This window comes from Mobula hypostoma, chromosome 12 (genome assembly GCF_963921235.1).
Source record: "Mobula hypostoma chromosome 12, sMobHyp1.1, whole genome shotgun sequence".
NCBI classification, from domain to species: domain Eukaryota; kingdom Metazoa; phylum Chordata; class Chondrichthyes; order Myliobatiformes; family Myliobatidae; genus Mobula; species Mobula hypostoma.
Genome location: NC_086108.1, coordinates 58,519,067 through 58,540,847, shown reverse-complemented (window position 1 = coordinate 58,540,847; position 21,781 = coordinate 58,519,067). Strand labels below are relative to the sequence as shown.

General features: G+C 40.0%; 1 protein-coding gene across 1 annotated transcript in view; it reads right to left on the bottom strand.

Annotated features, from left to right (window-relative positions):
- LOC134354841 (cystathionine gamma-lyase-like) overlaps positions 1 to 21,781 on the bottom strand; it is a 55,527-nt gene that overhangs the window by 4,247 nt on the left and 29,499 nt on the right. Inside the window, exons 5-11 of the mRNA XM_063064222.1 lie at positions 18,139 to 18,270; positions 16,314 to 16,371; positions 12,775 to 12,852; positions 8,076 to 8,228; positions 4,447 to 4,568; positions 2,262 to 2,314; positions 504 to 642 (exon numbers count right to left, since the gene is read on the bottom strand). Coding sequence (XP_062920292.1) covers positions 504 to 642; positions 2,262 to 2,314; positions 4,447 to 4,568; positions 8,076 to 8,228; positions 12,775 to 12,852; positions 16,314 to 16,371; positions 18,139 to 18,270 — 735 coding nt within the window. The remainder of the gene's footprint in view (positions 1 to 503; positions 643 to 2,261; positions 2,315 to 4,446; positions 4,569 to 8,075; positions 8,229 to 12,774; positions 12,853 to 16,313; positions 16,372 to 18,138; positions 18,271 to 21,781) is intronic.

Here is a 21,781-nt window from a genome sequence, read left to right as displayed (position 1 = left end):
ATCTACTTTCTCAAGGCTACCTTTTTAATTGTGATTCTTCACTTTGGTAGCCTACTAAACTAATAATACTATCCCATCTCTAAAATGATAAGAGAGCAAAAGAGTTCAATCTTAATGTGATTGTTTACATACGATCCTTATCATTTTCTATACAATATTGTAGAAGTATATACATCTCTGATAGCCTTAACCAGAGATGTTGCTCTTATTTGAAAAATTTACACCATCTCCCTGGATTTATATTCGAAGCATTATTCTGCATGGTCATCAGAAATGCACCCCTAGGACACCTAAGAAAGAATTTCTACGACTGTCCTTCCCACCTGAGTCTGGTTCATAACAACATCAGTACTGAATGCGTTGTGGGGAAGGAGAACAGAATGTAAGCATGCCAAGTTCTATTAAAGGGAGGGAAACTTGCATCTTCTTTTCTGATAAAATATCCAAGTCTAATGTAACAACAAATAACTGTTTCCTTATTAAAATTATACTTGTTTTCTTACTGCAGCTTTTAAAGCTTTATCGAGATCTTCAATGATATCTGTTACATCTTCCAAACCAACAGATAATCTGATTAGAGTATCACTGATCCCCAATGCCTTGCGCTCCTCCTTTGGGATGGATGCGTGCGTCATGATTGCTCTAAGAAAGAATACAGTTCATTGTGTTGTACCATTTTGTTAAGGATAAATTCTGTCAAAATATACAATAATATTAAGATCCAATCTGTAAATACAGTACTTATATTTACAACAACCATTATCACTTTCCCATATACCCAAAGTCAAGCAAGTTCTTCATCTATTTCAGAATGAAATACCAAATATTGATCAAGAACAGTATTTAACACTATCTAGATCAGAATGTCCTCAGATCTCCTCTGCATTTGTGTTATCACAGCGTCATGGCCAAAACTGTACACTAAACTGCAACTCTAATTGACTTAGTTCGTGCAGTTCTACCTTGCTCTTGACATCCATGGTTAATAAAGATCCAGAAGAATCTTTCAAAGGGAACATTTTGGTCTGAAATACTTCTTTCTTCTCCAACTTCTTGCATAGTAGTACACTGAGTAACTCTGAAGTAGCTGTTACAAATTCACTTCTGAAGCCCTGTATCTCAGTCAGATGAAACCGGTCTTAGTCCATTTTAGAACATTTATCCCTAAACTAACTTCGCTCTTTGCTAAAAATAGATCAATGTTAACTTATGTCTGCATCTTCAAAATGCCCTCCTAGAGTGACCTTTCTACTGATGCAGCTTCACTTCCCAAAACTAGTTCAGTTTCCTACCTTTCTGTTTGGACTGGTTACATACTGATTTTAATAGTTTGAATGCTTTTTGAAAGCAACTTCTCTACTTCTGTCCCAGACTTTGTTAGGTTATCTGAATTACTTTACTGTTACTGCTTTATTACTTTTTTAGTTAGCAATGTATTTCTTATGACATGCTCCTCTGACTGGGAGCCTAAAATATACTTCCACCTATGCAAATACTACTTTTTTTTTGTTCCGAAGTTCAATCTACATGGTTCTATTGGTTGATCTTTCAAGCCACTGAATCCTCTTCACGATTGGCATGCTTTGTTTAATCCATATTGCTGCACAGTTCCTTTTTTTCAAACTTCCCTTCCATGGTCTGAGATCCTGACATAAAGAAACAGCCAATCTGGCCATCTTCAAACCTTATTTCAGTAATGGCCAGTTTATTGCCATGACCTTAGTGCACTGAATTTATTTCTTTGGAATTCTAGCATTAGATGGTAAAATAAACACTTCTATATTACATTTCTCTATCCAGATGCTGCCCAACTCTCTTGAATATTTTCAGCATTGTTTTAAACTTACAATTTTTACTCTATACCTGCTAATTACTGTTTCGTAAACTGTGACTTACTATATTTAATTGTCCTTTAACCAGCTGAAACTGCTGCTAGGTTCTCAACTCCATCCTGAATAACACTGGCAAAGCTGCCTAACGAAACTAGGTATCTAAATTAGTCATAAAAATTACTGCGTCAAGTTAAAAAAATATTTATTCTGAATCTTCAACTGACAAACTATTGATTTAAAAAAATGAACTCTTCCCCGATTTCCTTTTGCACATTGAGACCACATATTTACGATTATATTGAATGTTTTTCTAAATATAAATTGAAACAGCCAGGATAAAATGATTCTCTCTGTCTTATTGAATAAATGAACCAAGTAAAGTTTGTTAGCTTTCAATCAGCTTAAGAAATGGAAGGAAAAAAATCTTACGGATGATCAGCTAGGCTTTCATATCCTCCCAAACTCTCGGCAAGACAAAACAGCTAAAAGGCATAGGTTAAAAAAAACCATGTGAGTCATACAGTACAGAACATTCCCTACTGGAAACCAAAAGCTACTTATTTACAAAGAGTGCAAGGACAGACAATGAACGATGCTATATTGTTCTCTGTTCAATAATATGCTTTTTTAAAACTAAGCCTTTTCATCAGTTAAGAATTTCTCAAGTTTTCAATGTCAAAAATGTCATTTTTGAGAGATTTCAGTAATACATTTACAGTGACAGACTTTGTTTTAGAAGATCTAGAAACCACATTTTAATTTATTAACACTCACAACACGCTGGAGGAACTCAGCAGGTCGGGCAGCATCAGTGGAAAAGATCAGTCGACATTTCGGGCTGGAACCCTTTGTCAGGACTGTAGGGGGAAGGGGCAGAGGCCCTATAAAGAAGGTGGGGGGAGGGTGGGAAGGAGAAGGCTGGTAGGTTCCAGGAGAAAAACCAGTAAGGGGAAAGATAAAGGGGTGGGGGAGGGGAAACAGGGAGATGATAGGCAGGAAAGGTGAAGAAAGAATAGTGGAAAACACAATGGGTAGTAGAAGGAGGCGGAACCAAGAGGGAGAAGGTAGGCAGCTGGGGGAGGGGGCAGAGTGACATAGAGATAGGGGAAGGGAGGGGGAGGGAATTACCGCAAGTTGGAGAATTCTATGTTCATACCAAGGGGTTGGAGACTACCTGGACGGTATATGAGGTGTTGCTCCTCCAACCTGAGTTTAGCCTCATCATGGCAGTAGAGGAGGCCATGTATGGTCATATCTGAATGGGAGTGGGAAGCAGAGTTGAAGTGGGTGGCTGCTGGGAGATCCTGTCTGTTGTGGCGGACGGAGTAGAGGTGCTCGATGAAGCGGTCCCCCAATCTGCGTCGGGTTTCACCGATGTAGAGGAGGCCGCACCGGGAGCACCGGATGCAATAGATGACCCCAACAGACTCAGAAGTGAAGTGTTGCCTCACTTGGAAGGACTGTTTGGTGCCCTGAATGGTGGCAAGAGAGGAGGTGTAGGGACAGGTGTAGCACTTGCGCTTACAGTGATAAGTGCCAGATGGGAGATCCGTGGGGAGGGACGTGTGGACCAGGGAGTCGCGGAGGGACCGATCCCTGCGGAAGGCGGAGAGGGGTGGAGAGGGAAAGATGAGCTTAGTGGTGGGGTCCTGTTGAAGGTGGCGGAACTTCCACCTCCGCGACTCCCTGGTCCGCACATCCCTCCCCACGGATCTCCCACCCGGCACTTATCCCTGTAAGCGCAAGTGCTACACCTGTCCCTACACCTCCTCTCTTGCCACCATTCAGAGTCCCAAACAGTACTTCCAAGTGAGGCAACACTTCACTTCTGAGTCTGTTGGGGTCATCTATTGCATCCGGTGCTCCCGGTGCGGCCTCCTCTACATCGGTGAAACCCAATGCAGATTGGGGGACCGCTTCGTCGAGCACCTCCGCTCCGTCCGCCAAAACAGACAGGATCTCCCAGTAGCCACCCACTTCAACTCTGCTTCCCACTCCCATTCAGATATGTCCATACATGGCCTCTCCTCTACTGCCATGATGAGGCTAAACTCAGGTTGGAGGAGCAACACCTCATATACCATCTAGGTAGTCTCCAGCCCCTTGGTATGAACATAGAATTCTCCAACTTGCGGTAATTCCCACCCCCTCCCTTCCCCTATCCCTATGTCACCCCTTTATCTTTCCCCTTACTGGTTTTTCACCTGGAACCTACCAGCCTTCTCCTTCCCACACTCCCCCCACCTTCTTTATAGGGCCTCTGCCCCTTCCCCCTACAGTCCTGACGAAGGGTTCTGGCCCAAAACGTCGACCGATCTTTTCCACTGATGCTGCTCGACCTGCTGAGTTCCTCCAGCGTGTTTTGAGTGTTGCTTTGACCCCAGAATCTGCAAATTATTTTGTGTTTTAATTTATTAGTTGCTTTCCTTCAGTGAATGGGAACGTTTACCAATCAGACATTACCAATTTTAACTTGCATTTAACATAGTTAAGGGTATATTTCAATATTTAAAAGGCTAGAAAGAAATATTTTTAAGAAATCTTCTCACCCAACATTAACAACCTAGGTAAAATGTATTTTTTTTAAAGTGGACTAGGTTTTAGCAGTCCTTACTTTTAGATTTTCAAGGAATATCTTGGCATTTTCCAGGTTTCCTTTAATTAAGAAAGCAATCATGCCTGAAGTTCCAGTGCACTGCTGTTTTGTCACCTTGTATTGCGGATGGGAAGGGAGACCTGAAAAGGAAGCACATTTACTGAAAATGTGAAGCATTTTTAAAGTACTTCCAGCAGCTTTTGAGTACCATATTCTGCAGTTTGAGAATATTGCAATCTACCCTTCAGAGTCTGGAGTCATTGAGTAGAAACCGTACACCAGCTCCAAATGATGATAAAGTTTCCCGTAACCCAGATCATTTGAAAGAGAGCACACGAATCAGGGCCACACTAAATTGAAAGGATTGAGGTGAATTGTGTCCCTTCTGTGTTGGAGGGAGCAAATGAATAAGGGCCCCTGTTATGTGAGAAGGTTGTGTGACAATTACTTAGCAGATGAGTCAGATGCTAAACTATCATAATTTTCACATAGTCCAATAGCAGATTTTTACTGTATTTATAAAATGGATTAGGCATTCCTATATAGACACTTTTATATCAATAATGCATTTAGAGTGAAACAAATAACTGAGGGAAAAACACAGAAGTCAAATTTTAGTAGGGCCAGTTGCTTCTGCAAAAAAAAAATGCTGTACAACCTTACTGTGATGGAAAAGTTGATCTAAAATTAAGGTCCTATATTTCAGCAAAATATTTGTGGGGAGCTTCATTCAAAGGGCAAATCATGGACAATTAACAGTTACACATTCTCTTCTGAAGCAAAACCTAAAAAAGGAATAGCCACCTCACCATTATGGAAAAATGATAGTATTAGATCCAAAGAGAAGGCACACAGAGTTGCCAGAAGCAGCAGCAGACCCAGATTTAGATCCATGCAGAAAGGATCTAGAGCAGTAGTTCCCAGCCTAGGGTCCACAGAGCCCTCAGTTAATGGTAGGGTCTACTACTATCACTACTACTACTACTATGACATCGACTCAGGCCCAGGGGCCGGCGTCGGGCACGATGATGGACTCTCCACTTCTCCCTCTCCCTCATCAGTGTGTTCAGTTCATCTACGTTAGCCGCGCTGCTGTCTTCTAGGAGCGTGTTGCCCATAGTCTTGGGAGGGCGCCAAGGTTCATCCTCCCATATGATGACCAGGCTGGCAGATAGCGCGGGGTGGCGTAGACAGTGCCCCGCTAGTTGCAGTCGTCTCGCCTCAATTTTAGTGGTGAGCATCGGTAGGTCGTCATAGAGCTCGATGTTCGTCATGTGCTGTTGCCAACTCACGTCAAGAGCCATCCGGAGCATTCGTGTATAGCAACAATCTAGAGACTTCCGCATCGTCTTGGTGAGTGTGCACGTCTCACATCCGTACATGAGAATGGACTCTATGACGATCCTCTTTTTAAGCCCTCTGGTCAGGTTCGACTTCCAGATTTCCTTCATGTCATTCATAGCCCTCCACACCAGCGCCTTCCATATCTTTATGTCCTTCTCCGAACTCATCATTCTTTACGGTCTTGAGAGTACCTTCGTCACAGTTAAACGCCATGTACTCTATCTTTTTAGTGTTTAGGTGATGTCCAACTTTATTGCACTCAATTTCCACTTTTGTCAGTAGCTGCTGTGCTTCCTCCATCTGGTCAGAGAGCAGGACTATGTCATCTGCAAAATCGAGATCAGTGAGCGTAACTGGTCTGACCCTTTTGGTTCGTCCTGGTTTTATGGTAAAACCAAGCTTGTCATGATCTTTGGTGGCTTGACGCAGAGTGTAATCAAGGATGGTTATAAAGATATATGGTGCCAGAGTGTCTCCTTACAGCACACCAGCTAAGAGCTCAAACACTGCTGTTTCTCCATCTGGTGATATAACTTTCGCCTTGGTTTTGGTATAGCTGGACTCTATTGCTCTCAGTAGATGGTTTGGCACTCTGTAAGCTTTCAGGATCTTCAGTATTTTACCTCGGTGAATGGAGTCAAAAGCTTTGTGAAAATCGATGTAAGTAAGCGTGGCTGGTAGGCTGTTACTCTTGACTTCCTCGGTGATTCTACTGAGAGCAAGTATTTGTATTACTGTTGTGTGCTTCTGCCGAAAACCATTCTGATTGAATCTTAGCTTAGGGTAAATGGCGGTGTAAATCCTGTTCAAGATCATCTGATTGTATAGCTTTGCTAAGATGCAGGTCAAGCTGATATATCTGTCTTCGTGAGGGATCCAGACTTGGGGACTGGGATAATATTTGAGAGTGACCACTGTTCTGGTTTGTCGCCTTTCATCAGTGCCGTATTACATATGTCCAGCAAGATGTCGTCCAGCTCACAGTTCTTCAGGACATCTGGTGGTATCCCATCTGGTCCAGCGCTCCTGCCCTGTTTGAGTGCATATTTGGCCTTTCTCAGTTCCTCAATGGTGAATGGGCCGTCATCGATGTCGACTTGCATTAGTACCATGGGTATATCCTCTTCTTCTTCCGTGATCACTGGTGGACTTCCCAGCAAGTTCTTAAAGTGGGTAGACCAAATCTGGACACAGTCCTCAGCTGTTTTACCACTTATCTGACCTGATGAGGACTTCTTCTGTCTACTGATCTCATTGACTAGGCACCATGCTTCTCCATGCTGCTTGTCTTCATTAGCAGCCTCTACCTCTCTGATCCTCTCAGCTAGTTCCGCTTCCTTCAGTTGGTCGTAAGTGGCAAAGAGATTCTTCTTTGCTGTCTTAGCTCTTCTGTTTCGCTCCTTCTAAGTTTGGTATGACAAGCATTGACCATACTTCTTGCTGCGACAACGTCAGGATGTTTCGAGATCTGGCTCTTCTTGATTCGCTTCACAGTAGGCAAACTTTTTGTTGCATCTGTGTGTGTGTCTGTGAGCCGTTGATAGCGGTCGGTGGCAATCTCTTCCTCCTCCCTTTCCAGTGGGCCGAAGTGAATTCTCACCTCCACTGTGTACTGGGCTTGAAGAATAGGTTGTGAGGAGAATGCCTTCCAGTCTACCTTCTCCTTGGGACCTGTGGCTTTGGGTTGCTGCAGGCTCAGTCTCACTTGCCTTGACAGAGTACAGAGAAGTGATAGGGGTCCGTGGCATAAAAAAGGTTGGGAATTCCTGATCTAGAGGGTAAACTTGTGTGCAACATAGAAGTTCACTGTCAAAGCTCCTGCAAATGCTTAAAAATAGAAGTTAAAATATATGCAAGTCTTTTACACTTAACATAAGAAACATAAGCATTTATAATGGGGAACAAAGGCAATGCAGAACAAAATCGTTGTTTTTATTGTTCTCCATTCATAAACAAGTACACAAAACTTCCCAGAAACGTTTGGGAACCAAGATTCTTATGAAAGAGAGAAGTTAAGGAAACAAATATCAGTAAAAAATTAATGCTGCTGAAAGCTAAAGTTGCCAGCACTTAAATCTGCATCCCAGAGTACTAAAAGGCAATAAGAAAATAGTAGATGCATTGATTGTCATCTTCCAATATTTCACAATATACAAAATGATTCCTGATAGTTACAAATGAGTTTTAAAGTCACAATTGTTATTAAGAGGGAATTATTAATAATTCAACAAAAATTGAGAATCTGCTACCTCTTCCAAGTTATCTTCCTATATCTAGAGTAAAATAAGTTTCATATAACCCACCTGGGAAAAAGACCTTCTCCACTCGAGGATCTGCTTCCAAAAATTGGGCTACAGCCAGTGCATTCTTGAAGTGTTGCCTCATTCGAAGGGATAATGTCTTTAAGCCACGGTTGCACAAAAAACAGTCAAATGGAGATGGAACAGCACCGATAGCTGCAACACAATTAACAAACCTATATCAAAACTTGATACTGTTATTTTTATAAAACACTGGAAAAGTTGACCTTACTCCATTTTAGTACTTGCTATTCAAAATATCAAATTGAGATGTATATTAAATGGACTTCCTTGTACATCCAATTCCTTCCGACCCACTGAGGCCAGAATTGCACACAGGAGGGGAATCCTAGATTCTACATAAGCATAACATTATCTTTGTTTTCTCATTTATTTGATGGCTCTACAAACAAACTCAGTATTTTTGCTTATATTTCAATAGCTGTATCAAATAACAAAGGACATTTAAATGCAGGTGAATTTCAAATTCAATGGAAAATTCAGCTTAAATGTACAAACATTCAGTTCCCTCTCCTAAATGGCCGTTGAAAGTACTACATCTTCCAGATAACCCTAATTTCCAGCCAGTCACAAATTAACCTATCTCCCCCGTACTCTATCCATGCAATTTACAACGCACTCATTTTCTCTCTTTTCCCAGATTTAATGAAGGGTCTCAACCTACATTCTCTCTTTCCACAGATGCTGCCTGATTCTTTCTTTTCTTTTTAAATCTTTTTATTGAGTAAGTATACAAAAAAGGTAAGCCATATAAACATTAATACAATGTTAAAGTATAATAAAATTCCAAAAGATAACAATACCAAAAAGAAAATACTACAAACAATGTAATTTAAGCATAAGAAACCAAGATAACATAATAGTATACTAGATTTTATATATATCAATGGAAAAAAAAAGAAAAAAAAACCCCAAAAAAAAAACCCACCGTGCAACTAACTAAAAGCAAAGCAAAGCAATGGGCTAACTTGAAACCAAACAGAGTTAAACTTAAAATCACGTCTTCAATCCCGACCTCCATTAAAACAGTGAAGAAAAAACAAGAAGGGTAAATATTACATTAAATGAAAATATCGAATAAAAGGTCCCCAAATCTGTTCAAATTTAAATGAAGAATCATAAAGGTTACTTCTAATTTTCTCCAGATTCAAACATAAAATCGTCTGAGAAAACCAAAAAAAGGTAGTTGGAGCATTAAGCTCTTTCCAATGTTGTAAAATACATCTTTTCGCCATTAAAGTAAGAAATGCAATCATTCTACGGGCTGAAGGGGAAAGATTACTAGAAATTTTAGGTAGTCCAAAGATAGCAGTAATAGGGTGAGGAGAGATATCTATATTTAATACCTTAGAAATAATATTGAAAATATCTCTCCAAAAAGTTTCCAAAGTAGGGCAAGACCAAAACATATGAGTTAAAGAGGCTATCTGCCCCGAACATCTATCACAGAAAGGATTAATATGCGAGTAAAAACGCGCTAGCTTATCTTTGGACATATGTGCTCTATGAACCACTTTAAATTGAATTAGGGAATGTTTAGCACAAATAGAGGAAGTATTAACTAATTGTAAAATCTGCCCCCAATCATCCACAGAAATGGTAAGCCCCAATTCCTGTTCCCAATCTACCCTAATCTTATCAAATGGAGCTTTCCTAAGTTTCATAATAATATTATAAATCATAGCCGATGCACCTTTCTGACATGGATTAAGGTTAATTATCGAATCTAAAATATATATAGGAGGAAGCATTGGAAAGGAAGAAAGTATAGTACTTAGGAAATTTCTAACTTGTAAATATCTAAAAAAATGTATTCTTGATAAGTTATATTTATTAGATAATTGTTCAAAAGACATAAGGGAACCATCTAAAAATAAATCCAAAAACCGTAAAATACCCTTAGTCTTCCAAGTTTGAAAAGCGCGATCCGTAAAAGAGGGAGGAAAAAATATGTTACCTAAAATAGGAATCGCTAACCCGAATTGATTAAGATCAAAAAATTTTCTGAATTGAAACCAAATGCGCAAAGCATATTTAACTATCGGGTTAGGGACCTGCTTAAGACGTTTCGAATCAAAAGGAAGAGAGGAACCTAAAATAGAACCAAGTGTATAACCCTGAACAGATTGTAATTCCAATGCTACCCATTTAGGAATAGATAGTATGTCCCGGTCAAGTAACCAAAATTTCATATGTCGAATATTAATAGCCCAATAATAAAATCTAAAGTTAGGTAATGCTAAACCTCCATCTCTCTTAGCTTTCTGTAAATGTATTTTACCCAGTCTCGGATTCTTATTCTGCCAAATAAATGAAGAAATTTTAGAGTCAACTTTATCAAAAAAAGATTTAGGAACGCTGCCTGATTGACGAAGTATTTCCAACCTTTCCTGTTCTTATTTCAGTATGTTGTTCTGTTGCTTATGATCAGTTCTTAATAACATTTTTTTAAATCTCCAGATTATTCAATATCTCTGCCATTATTTTTTAAAATTCTCTCCTTGATCTCATGTGACTTGGATTTGTGGTGGTAATTACTTTTATATACTTTGGTATCTATTTTCTGCTTTTTGCTTTACTTTCCCTTGTGTTTTCAAAGTATTTCCAAACTTGTCATTAGATCAAAATGTTTAAATATGTTTTATATTCCATATTTTCATAATAGCATTTATTGATAGGATACAAAATTCTTACTTGGATATCATTAAAGAATGCTTTAGAACAGAGGGATCTAGGAATAATGGTGCATAGTTCCCTGAAGATGGAATCTCATGTGGATAGGGTGGTGAAGAAAGCTTTTGGTATGCTGGCCTTTATAAATCAGAGCATTGAGTATAGGAGTTGGGATGTAATGTTAAACTTGTATAAGGCATTGGTAAGGCCAAATCTGGAGTATTGTGTACAGTTCTGGTCACCAAATTATAGGAAAGATGTCAATAAAATTGAGAGAGTACAGAGGAGGTTTACTAAAATGTTGCCTGGGTTTCATCTCCTAAGTTACGGAGAAAGGCTGAACAAGTTAGGTCTTTATTCTTTGGAGCGTAGAAGGTTGAGGGGGGACTTGATAGAGGTGTTTAAAATTATGAGGGGGATTGATAGAGTTGACATGGTTAGACTTTTTCCACTGACAGTGGGGAAGATTCAAATAAGAGGACATGGGTTGAGAATTAGAGGACAAAAGTTTAGAGGTAACATGAGGGGGAACTTCTTTACTCAGAGAGTAGTAGCTGTGTGGAATGAGCTTCCAGCAGAAGTGGTTGAGGCAGGTTCTATGTTGTCGTTTAAAGTTAAGTCGGATAGATATATGGACAGGAAAGGAATGGAGGGTTATGGGCTGAGTGCAGATCAGTGGGACTAGGATAGGGTAAGAGTTCGGCACAGACTAGAAGGGCCGAGATGGCCTGTTTCCCAGCTGTAATTGTTATATGGTTATATCATGATTTTATATTGATAAGATGAACTATATTTTACACAGTTATAACTCTGTCTTTTAAATACCATTCACCATGTTCCACTAATTCTCTCACTTTGCAGATATTCTCTGGAATCTCAAAGCAGTAATGTGGGGCACAGACTGACCATATTTTAGCCTATTGCTGTTAAATGGAAGGTTTTGTTTTAGCAAAGTGTTTTTGGATTAGAAAAACAGCAATTGATGGAGCCAATAAAAAGCTCTGTAAATGCTAAAGTTTTTAAACACTTGAGGGAATCACTGAGGATTGCCATTGAACACAAATACTATTACAAATTATTAATGCTTCAGAGCTGCACAATCAAGTATGTTGTTAATATCCAAGAAAATTCACAGATATATGAAAATGGAAAATTATTAGGCTTGGGGCATTATGAAATCTATAAAAGTGTCACATTAATGACTACATATCAAACCTTGGTAGGATGTAAATTTACTTAACAATAAACAAATTGTGCTTTAAAGTTCAAAGTATACTTATTATGAAAGTACATATATATCACAATATACAATGCTGAGATTCATTTTCTTGCCAGCCTACTCAATAAATCTGTAACAGAATAATAACCATAATAGTATAACCATAATTCAACCACAGTGCAAAAGACAACAAACTGTCCAACTACAAAAAGAAAGAAATAATAATATAAATAGGCAATAAGTATCGAGAACATGAGATGAAGAGTCCTTGAAATTGAGTCCATTGGTTGTGGGAACATTTCACCGATGAGGCAAGTGAAGTTGAGTGAAGTTATCCCCACTGGTTCGAAAGCCTAATAGCTGAGGGGTAATAACTGCTCCTGAACCAAGTGGTACGAGTCCTGAGCCTCCTGTACCTCCTGTACCTCCTTTCCGATGGCACAGGGAGAAGAGAGTATTACCTGAGATGATGGATGCTGCTTTCCGGCGACAACGTGTTGTATAAATGTACTCAGTGGTGGGGAGGGCTTTACCCATGATGAACTGGGTAAATTTCGTAGGATTTTCCATGTATGGAAACACCAATGAATATCAACTTGCAAAGTTTACTTAATTAACAAATTGTGTTTTAACGTTATATAAGTCATGTAGATGAATCTACAAAAGAGCAGTGGAATCAGTTTTTGACTAATGGCATGGAATAAGTGAAACTGCTATTAAAAAAGCATTTTGGATTGGTTTTTAAGCTACATAAAGCTACTTAGAATTTAAATAGTTGTAAATCAGTACCGTTCTGCAAGAACTTCAATTTTTGATAAATATCTTCACGGTTCATGGAAGCCAAGCCCATGACTACATCAGAATGACCTAGAAAGTTGAGGGATATATTAAGTTAGACAAAGGTCACACACTGGTCACATGACTTTAAAAGAAAAAGCTGGAGTAAGTATTTTAAATTTAAAGTTACATAAAGCTGATGGAGTTACTGAATCAGGTAATTTCAGGGTCAAGTGGGCTTTGCACTCAAGGGCTCCTTAACAATACCAGCTGGAAGGTGGTAAAGCTGAGATCCAACTTGGAGTCCAAATCATGCAAAAGTCTGGCAAGTTCACTTAATTATACTTAAGAAGTCTATATTCCAGAATTTGTCATCACTATTCTAAAGATCAACACATGTGAAACTTAAGTTATAACAAATGGAAACAGATGTAGAAATTCCAGCTATTTTTGAAATGGCATATGCTGAGAATCAAATGTTAAAAGAGTGAAGCCAACTGCAGTTGGGCAAAAAGTATAGACATTCATGTGACTTGCAAGTTGGTTATGCATACAAAGTACTTTTCTTTCGTGTTAGTACCAGTGTGACCAGATAAAACAGAAAACGCTGGAAAAACTCAGGTCAAAAAGCATCTATAGAAAGAAAGAGTTACTGTTTCAGGTCTGGGGCACCATCAAAGCTGAACAATAAAAGTGATCCTATTAATGGGGAATAGGACTATATAAACTGGAATACATTGATTTTAGGAAAAAGTGGATATTAACAGGAATTCACAAACAAATAACAGAAAATTAATTAAAGGCAAAAACCAATGGAATAGTTTTAATTCTTCTGGCCATGTGAAGAGAGGTGATGTCATGGCCTGTGAGTAGGGTGCAAGAAATTTCAAGGGGGTTAAAGACACACTGGGTGAATGGAACATATATGAAAAAATATAATGTAGAAAATAACAAGGTAATTCAATTTGGTTAAAAGAAAAAGGCAAATTATTTGGAAATGATGCACAATTAAAATGTGCTGATATTTAAAGGGATTTGGGCGTCCTTACACACATATCACTGCAAGTCAAAATGCAGCTGCAGCTGGTACTTGAGAAGACAATCGGTATGCTTGCCTTTTTTTTCTGAGCGGATTTGAGTATATCTTACTCTATCAGGGGTTCCCAACCTGGGGTCCATGAATTCCATGCTTGATGGTATTGGTTCATGGCATAAAAAAGGTTGGGAAACCTTGCTCTAATTAAATGGAGCACTGATGAAATCTCATCAAATATAATACCAGTCTACATATTCACTCTATGTATGATAAACTTGCTCTCCCAGGAATCCAGTCAGGTGATTCTTTGCTGCATTTCCTATTCTGCAAGTATATCCTTCCCTGGCCTCCAGATCTGTATCTGTATACAAGATTTCACCAGCGGCACAGCTGCTAAGCATATTCAAAATAGCAGATTGATCTAAGTTAATTACAAATATAAAACACAATAATTGATTGCATAAATATTCACCCACTGCAGGTCAGTGTTTAGTAGATGCCCCTTTGGCAGCAATTACAGCCTTGAGTCTGTGTGGATAGGTCTCTATCAGCTTTTCACATCTGGACACTGCAATTTTTCCCCTTCTTGACAAAAATGCTCAAGCTCTGTCAGATTGCATGACGATCCTGTGTGAACAGCCCTTTTCAAGTCCAGCCACAAATTCTCAATGGGATAGCCACTTCAGGACATTAACTTTGTTGTTTTAAAGCCATCCTTGTGTAGCCTTAGCTTTATTCTTGAGGCCACTGTCTTGCTGGAAAACAAATCTTCTCCCAAGTTGTAGTTCTCTTGTAGATTGCATCAGGTTTTCCTCCAGATTTCCCTGTATTTTACCCTCTTCCTTCACAAGTCTTTCAGGACCTACTGCAGTAAAGCATCCCCACAGCATGATGCAGCCACCACCATGCTTCATGGTAGGGATGGTGTGTTTTTGATGATGTGCAGTGTTTGGCTTATGCCAAACATAGCATTTAGTCTGATGGCCAAAAAGCTCAATTCTGTTTTCATCAGACCATAGAACCTTCTTCCAGCTGACTTAAGAATCTCCACGTGCTTTCTGACAAACTCTAGCCAAGATTTCACGTGAGTATTTTTTTCACAACAGTGGCTTTCTCTTTGCCACTCTCCCATAAAGCTGCGACTGGTGAAGTACCCAGGCAACAGTTGTATGCGCAGTCTCTCCCATCTCAGTCACTGAAGGTTGTAACTCCTCCAGAGTAGTGATAGGTCTCTTGGTGGCCTCCCTTACTATCCCCTTCTTGCACGGTCACTCAGTTTTTGAGGACTGCGTGCTCTAGGTAGATTTACAGTTGTGCCACGTTCTTTCCATTTCTTATTGACTCACTTAACTGTATTCCAAGGGATATTCAATGACTTGGAAATTTTCTTGTATCTATCTCCTGACTTGTGCTTTTCACAGAGTTGCTTGGAGTGTCCCTTCGTCTTCATGGTGTAACTTTTGCCAGGATACTGGCTCACTAGCAGTTGGACCTTCCAGATAAAGATGTATTTTTACTACAGTCAATTGAAACACCTTGACTGCACACAAGTCTCCAAAAACAGGTCTCAATTTAACTAATTACATGACTTCTCCAGCCAATTGGCTGCACCAGTGACGATTTGGTGTGTTATGTTAAAGGGTATGAATACTTAACGCAATCTTTTTGGGTCTTAGATTTGTATTTAATTTAGATCACTTTGTAGAGATCTGTTTCACTTTGACAGAAAAGAGTCTTTTTCTGTTGATCGGTGTCAAAAAAGCCAAATTAAATGCACTGTGATTCAATGTTATAAAACAATAAAACAATGTTGAAAACTTCCAAGGGGAGTGAATACTTTTAATAGGTACTGTATATTTATTAAGGGAATCAAGGAATGATGGCTTTCGAGCAACAAAGCGGCAATAAAGATACTGAATGGCTGTGAAGGGACCAGAGGCGGAACAGTTTGCTCCTACTTCAACTTTAATCACGTTCCTTGGATTGCAGTTGATCAAGTAGAGGGGAAAAGACAGGACCAATAAGAGTTAACAGCCAATCTTTAAAAAAAATCAGTTAAAAGGGTAGGAAAAAAAATCAAGAGAACTAGTGATAAAACTGCTAAAGAGAAAGTAGAGACAGAGGCTGGTATCCACCATGACTACAGAAGTCTGATGGTCACAAAGCAGTGCAGGTAGACAAAGTTTTAAATAATGGCGCTGCGCTTAAATAAAGTGAAAAAGAAAATTTAGACTTTGTTATGCAAAGTAATGCCTTAAAAATTGCTATTCTAAGCAGAGATTTACAGCAACACAGGAAAACTGAAGATGTGCAGCTTTTGAATAATACTTAATTATTCTAGCTCCATGAGTGATTTGACAACTGGAGTCTGAAGGTGCTGAAATTCTAGCTCTTCTAACGTTTGTAACCATTAACACAAATAATCACTACGTTAGAGCAGAATTTCCTCTATCTTCAGACATCAGATCTCAACATTAAATGCAAACGTAATGTTTTAAATTCTAGATTCTCTCACCATTCATATACTTTGTTGCAGAATACATACAGATGTCAGCACCAAAGGCCAAAGGACGCTAAAGGAATAGGAGATAGATCATCAGAATAAACATTTTCTTAACTAGACCATGAAATTAACTGAAATACCAAATATGGTCTTCCAAAATACTGAGAATTGTTGTAAAACAATGGTTAAATAGATGGTATGTATGTTGACATATTAAAACTGCATTCACAATCTACACTGGAAATATTAAAAGATCCTACTCAAGCATATTAACCTGGTATTTCCTACCCTACCCACTTTAACAAGCTACTCCAGTTTAAGTGAAACATCTAACAAAACACTAGAAGCTGTGGCACAGGATTTTTTTTTCCTCACCCCTTCCTGTGAAAAACATTTCATTTCACATCCTGAAGAAGACACCTTTTTTCTGGGTGACAGATATCCTTGGTGCAATATAGCTACTTTATACACAAGTTGCAGGCCAGTAGAACCATAAGCCAGGTCAAATCAGTCTCCAGATGCACATATACATGTCCAGTTAAACATCAACAAAAACAAATATCTGCACCTCAATCCATAGAAAGAGGCTTTATCAATCACCTTATTGAACTCCAGTAATTCGCTCTCCAATTATTTAGCATTCCAGACGGTTCAGTTTCTAGTTCGCCATCCTCCCTTTAAGCTCACCAGGACCCAGTTCCCTATGCTCCCTTTAAACTCACAGGATTCATGTAAAATTACTTCTACTTAAAAAAAAAATTGAAGTCCTGAGGCAGATGCCCAGTTTCAATCCAAAATGTCAGCAATTCTTTCACCCCTTCTCTATAGTTGCTGCTCAACCTGCTGGGTTCCTCCAGCAGATTATACTCAAACTCAACTGTTGTGTATTTAATGTTATTGAACAATTTTTTTCAAAAATGTTGCTTCCTCAGAAATATAAATCTGTGAAAAGCTAGTGAAAAGGCATGCATGGCTGGGATCCATGCCAGTGCCCATGGCTACACATTCAGTCTAGATAAAGCTGAAGAGAAGTTGTTATGGTGAGAACCTGTTGTATCAATCAGAGGAAGATGGTGGTGCTGGGGAATCAGTTGGGTCTTTTATCAAGATAAAAGTGGAGAGCCTTGATGTGGGATAGAAGTGTACGCGGATTGGATGTTTATGGTGAAAATGAAGCGGTCAGGGTTGGGGAACTGAAAGTTGAAGTTGTTGAGTGTGTGAAGTGTCACTGATGCAGGTAGGAAAAAGACTGAACCAAGCGGGGCAAAATGGAATCAAGATACAAGGACACAAATTTGGTGGGGGCAGGAGCAGGCAGAAACACTGGGTCTACTGGGACAGTTAGGCTTGTGGATCTTAGTTTAGAGGTAGAAACAAGCAATGCAGGGTTGGGGAACAAAGAGTTGGAGGCTGTAGAGGGAAGATTTCCAGAGATGATGAGGTTGGTGATGATGTAGGAGATGGTGGCCAGATGTTTCTCAGTGAGGTCCTGGTTCTGGGGCAAGTGAACAAAGGTATCTGAGAGCCACTGTGTGGCCTTGATGAGGTAGAAGTCAGTTTGTCAAACATTTATAGCTGAAAACTTTCTGGAATGTATGGATATGCTGGTGTAACAAACATTTAAACGTTACTGCATAGATAGAAGGATGTTCAATTGTCTATATTTCTGGCAAATCCTTCAACTATCCAGGATAGCATAGCTCAATAAAATTGCCTAACTATAATCTGATAAGCCAGAGACCATGTGCAGAGTCAAAACAAGTCACACATAACTCAGGAAAATTGTATCCATACTGTAAATGTGAAAGAATAATGAAATTTAGATGATTCGTATTACCTGGAAATAGGCAGACATGAAGGTGTTGTCCACCACCATAATGATGTCTGCATGCTCATGTACAACTTCAGCACAAGCTTTGATGTCAACAACACGCATCATTGGGTTAGTAGGAGTCTCAATCCAGACAAGCTGTAAAATTAACCATAACAGTTTAGAGATAGGGGTTTCCCCAATCTGCTTTTTAGAGAAAGGTAAAGAATAAAGACAACTACTTTCTCTGTGACAGCAGTAGTGAACAGCTATGGATTAGTGGAGACATTTTATCAGTTTTTTTTTAAATTAAGACTATTTTTCATGAATAGAAGAGTATTTGGTGAAGTTTATTTCAAGGATTTTATCATTACTTATTTTCCCATTTCCAACCTACATCCTTTTAAGTCTGGTCTTAGATTTGGTGCATCCATCTTATTGCCATCTCCAAGTTGCTGGTGAACGCAGCAGGCCAGGCAGCATCTCTAGGAAGAGGCGCAGTCGACGTTTCAGGCCGAGACCCTTCGTCAGGACTAACTGAAGGAAGAGTGAGTAAGGGATTTGAAAGCTGGAGGGGGATGGGGAGATGCAAAATGATAGGAGAAGACAGGAGGGGGAGGGATAGAGCCGAGAGCTGGACAGGTGATAGGCAAAAGGGGATACGAGAGGATCATGGGACAGGAGGTCCGGGAAGAAAGACGGGGGGGGGGGTGACCCAGAGGATGGGCAAGAGGTATATTCAGAGGGACAGAGGGAGAAAAAGGAGAGTGAGAGAAAGAATGTGTGCATAAAAATGAGTAACAGATGGGGTACGAGGGGGAGGTGGGGCCTAGCGGAAGTTAGAGAAGTCAATGTTCATGCCATCAGGTTGGAGGCTACCCAGACGGAATATAAGGTGTTGTTCCTCCAACCTGAGTGTGGCTTCATTTTTACAGTAGAGGAGGCCGTGGATAGACATGTCAGAATGGGAATGGGATGTGGAATTAAAATGTGTGGCCACTGGGAGATCCACCATTCAGGGCCCCAAACAGTCCTTCCAGGTGAGGCAACACTTCACCTGTGAGTCGGCTGAGGTGATATACTGCGAAAGGTGCTTCCGATGTGGCCTTTTATATATTGGCGAGACCCGATGCAGACTGGGAGACCGCTTTGCTGAACACCTACGCTCTGTCCGCCAGAGAAAGCAGGATCTCCCAGTGGCCACACATTTTAATTCCACATCCCATTCCCATTCTGACATGACTATCCACGGCCTCCTCTACTGTAAAGATGAAGCCACACTCAGGTTGGAGGAACAACACCTTATATTCCGTCTGGGTAGCCTCCAACCTGATGGCATGAACATTGACTTCTTTATCTTCCGCTAGGCCCCACCTCCCCCTCGTACCCCATCTGTTACTCATTTTTATGCACACATTCTTTCTCTCACTCTCCTTTTTCTCCCTCTGTCCCTCTGAATATACCTCTTGCCCATCCTCTGGGTCACCCCCCCCCCGTCTTTCTTCCCGGACCTCCTGTCCCATGATCCTCTCGTATCCCCTTTTGCCTATCACCTGTCCAGCTCTCCGCTCTATCCCTCCCCCTCCTGTCTTCTCCTATCATTTTGCATCTCCCCCTCCCCCTCCAGCTTTCAAATCCCTTACTCACTCTTCCTTCAGTTAGTCCTGACGAAGGGTCTCGGCCTGAAACGTCGACTGCGCCTCTTCCTAGAGATGCTGCCTGGCCTGCTGCGTTCACCAGCAACTTTGATGTGTGTTGCTTGAATTTCCAGCATCTGCAGAATTCCTGTTGTTTATTGCCATCTCCGTATGTTTAATTCAATGTGAGGACATTAAAAGGAAACCTTCAAGGGGGAGATGGGAAGCACTGTTACATATCTACAATGAAAGCACTATGGGTTTTCAAAGAAATTTCCCCATTTGTACTTTGGGTCTGTAAATTTATCATTCCTTTAGTCTGAAGAGCGCTTCTGCAGCCTGCAAAACAACAAATGTCATGATATGTCAGTGATAATGTAGAGAGGATGTTTCCTATAGTGGGAGAGTCTAGGACCACCTCTGAAAAGAGGACCATCTATTTAGAACAGAGCAATTTCTTTAGCCAGAGAGTAGTGAATCTGTGGAATTCATTGCCATGGACGACTGTGAAGGCCAAGTCATTGGGTACGTGGACATTGATCAGACCTTGATTAGTAAGGGTGTCAAAGGTTACGGGGAGAAGTCAGGAGAATGGGGTTGAGGGAAATATAAATCAGCCATGATGGAACAGTGGAGAAGACTTAACGGGTTGAATGGCCCTAATTCTGCTCCTGTCTTATGGTCTTACGGTCTTACAATAACAAACCTGATTCTGATTTACCAGTCCTTGAATATTGCAAAATAATCATTTCAAGAGTTCAGAGAAGGGTTAGGGTATGGATCAAAAATCAAGAATGAACTTTATCTGCTACATACATTTACATGTATTACAAATTTGCAGTGATGTGTTGGCCAGGGTGTAACATGCAACAGAAGACAATGTCATTCAACAATTATGAAGTACAGAGAATTATATAAAAATAAAGTCAGATGTTGAAGTACAGAAATAGGATAAAAGGTGTATAAATACATAAATACCAGCATGTATTTACAAAGTAAACAACACTAGAAAAAGTGGTTTGAAGTGTTAATAGAGCAGTCGAGTGATAGGGGTAATAAACAGAAAGGTTGGGGGGTGAGGGGGTTAACTAGAATGGTTGATCAGATTAACTGCCTGGGGGTAGAAAAATTTAAGATGTCATGAAGTTTTTGTTTTAATTAACCCTATAACATGTTCTAGGAGGCAGCTTTTGAAAAAGTAAGTTTGCAGGGTGGATAGTGTCCTCAATGAATTTTCCTACCAGCTTCTTTGTTCTGAACACATATAAGTACAGGTCGCCCCCGTTTTCCGAACGTTGCAGAAACCTCACTGTTATTAAAGACCTACATTAGTTACCTGTTTTCACTAACAGAAGGTGTTTTCACTGTTACGAAAAAAGGCAGCGTGTGAAAAAAGATAGCGCACGCCCGAACAGCCAAGCTCCTCCCCTGGAACTGCATTCTAGCTGGCATTGCTTAAACACGTGCTTTATCTCGATTTATTTTGTGTATCCGTTAGCAAGATGAGTTCTAAGGTATCGGAAAAGTCTAAAAAAGCTCGTAAGGGTGTTACACTTAGCGTAAAACTAGACATAATTAAGCGTTTTGATTGTGGTGAACAAAGTAAGGACACTGCGCGTTGAACTTGCCTGCGTCCACCATTCGCACTATTTATACGCAGAGAGAAAGAATTTTGAAAGCTGCCGATATTACTGATGGTTCTGCTCGTAGCAAAGTGGTCTCTCTTAGTCGGCATCCAATAATGGATAAAATGGAAAGTCTATTGCTTGAGTGGATTGATGGGTGTACAAAGCGTGGTGTTCCGTTAAGTTTCCTTATACAAGGAGAAATCAGTCAGTCTTTTTAATAAGCTGAAACAGAAAGCACTGGACGATGGTGATGAAAGTGTTGTGAAAGTGGAACTTAAAGGTAGTCATGGGTGGTTTGATCGGTTTCTGAGGCGAGGGCAGCTTCATAATTTAAGCAGTTGTCACCATCTCCGGGCCGCGGACCGATACATTGCCGTGATGAATGCAGTGGTGCAGCAGTAGTCG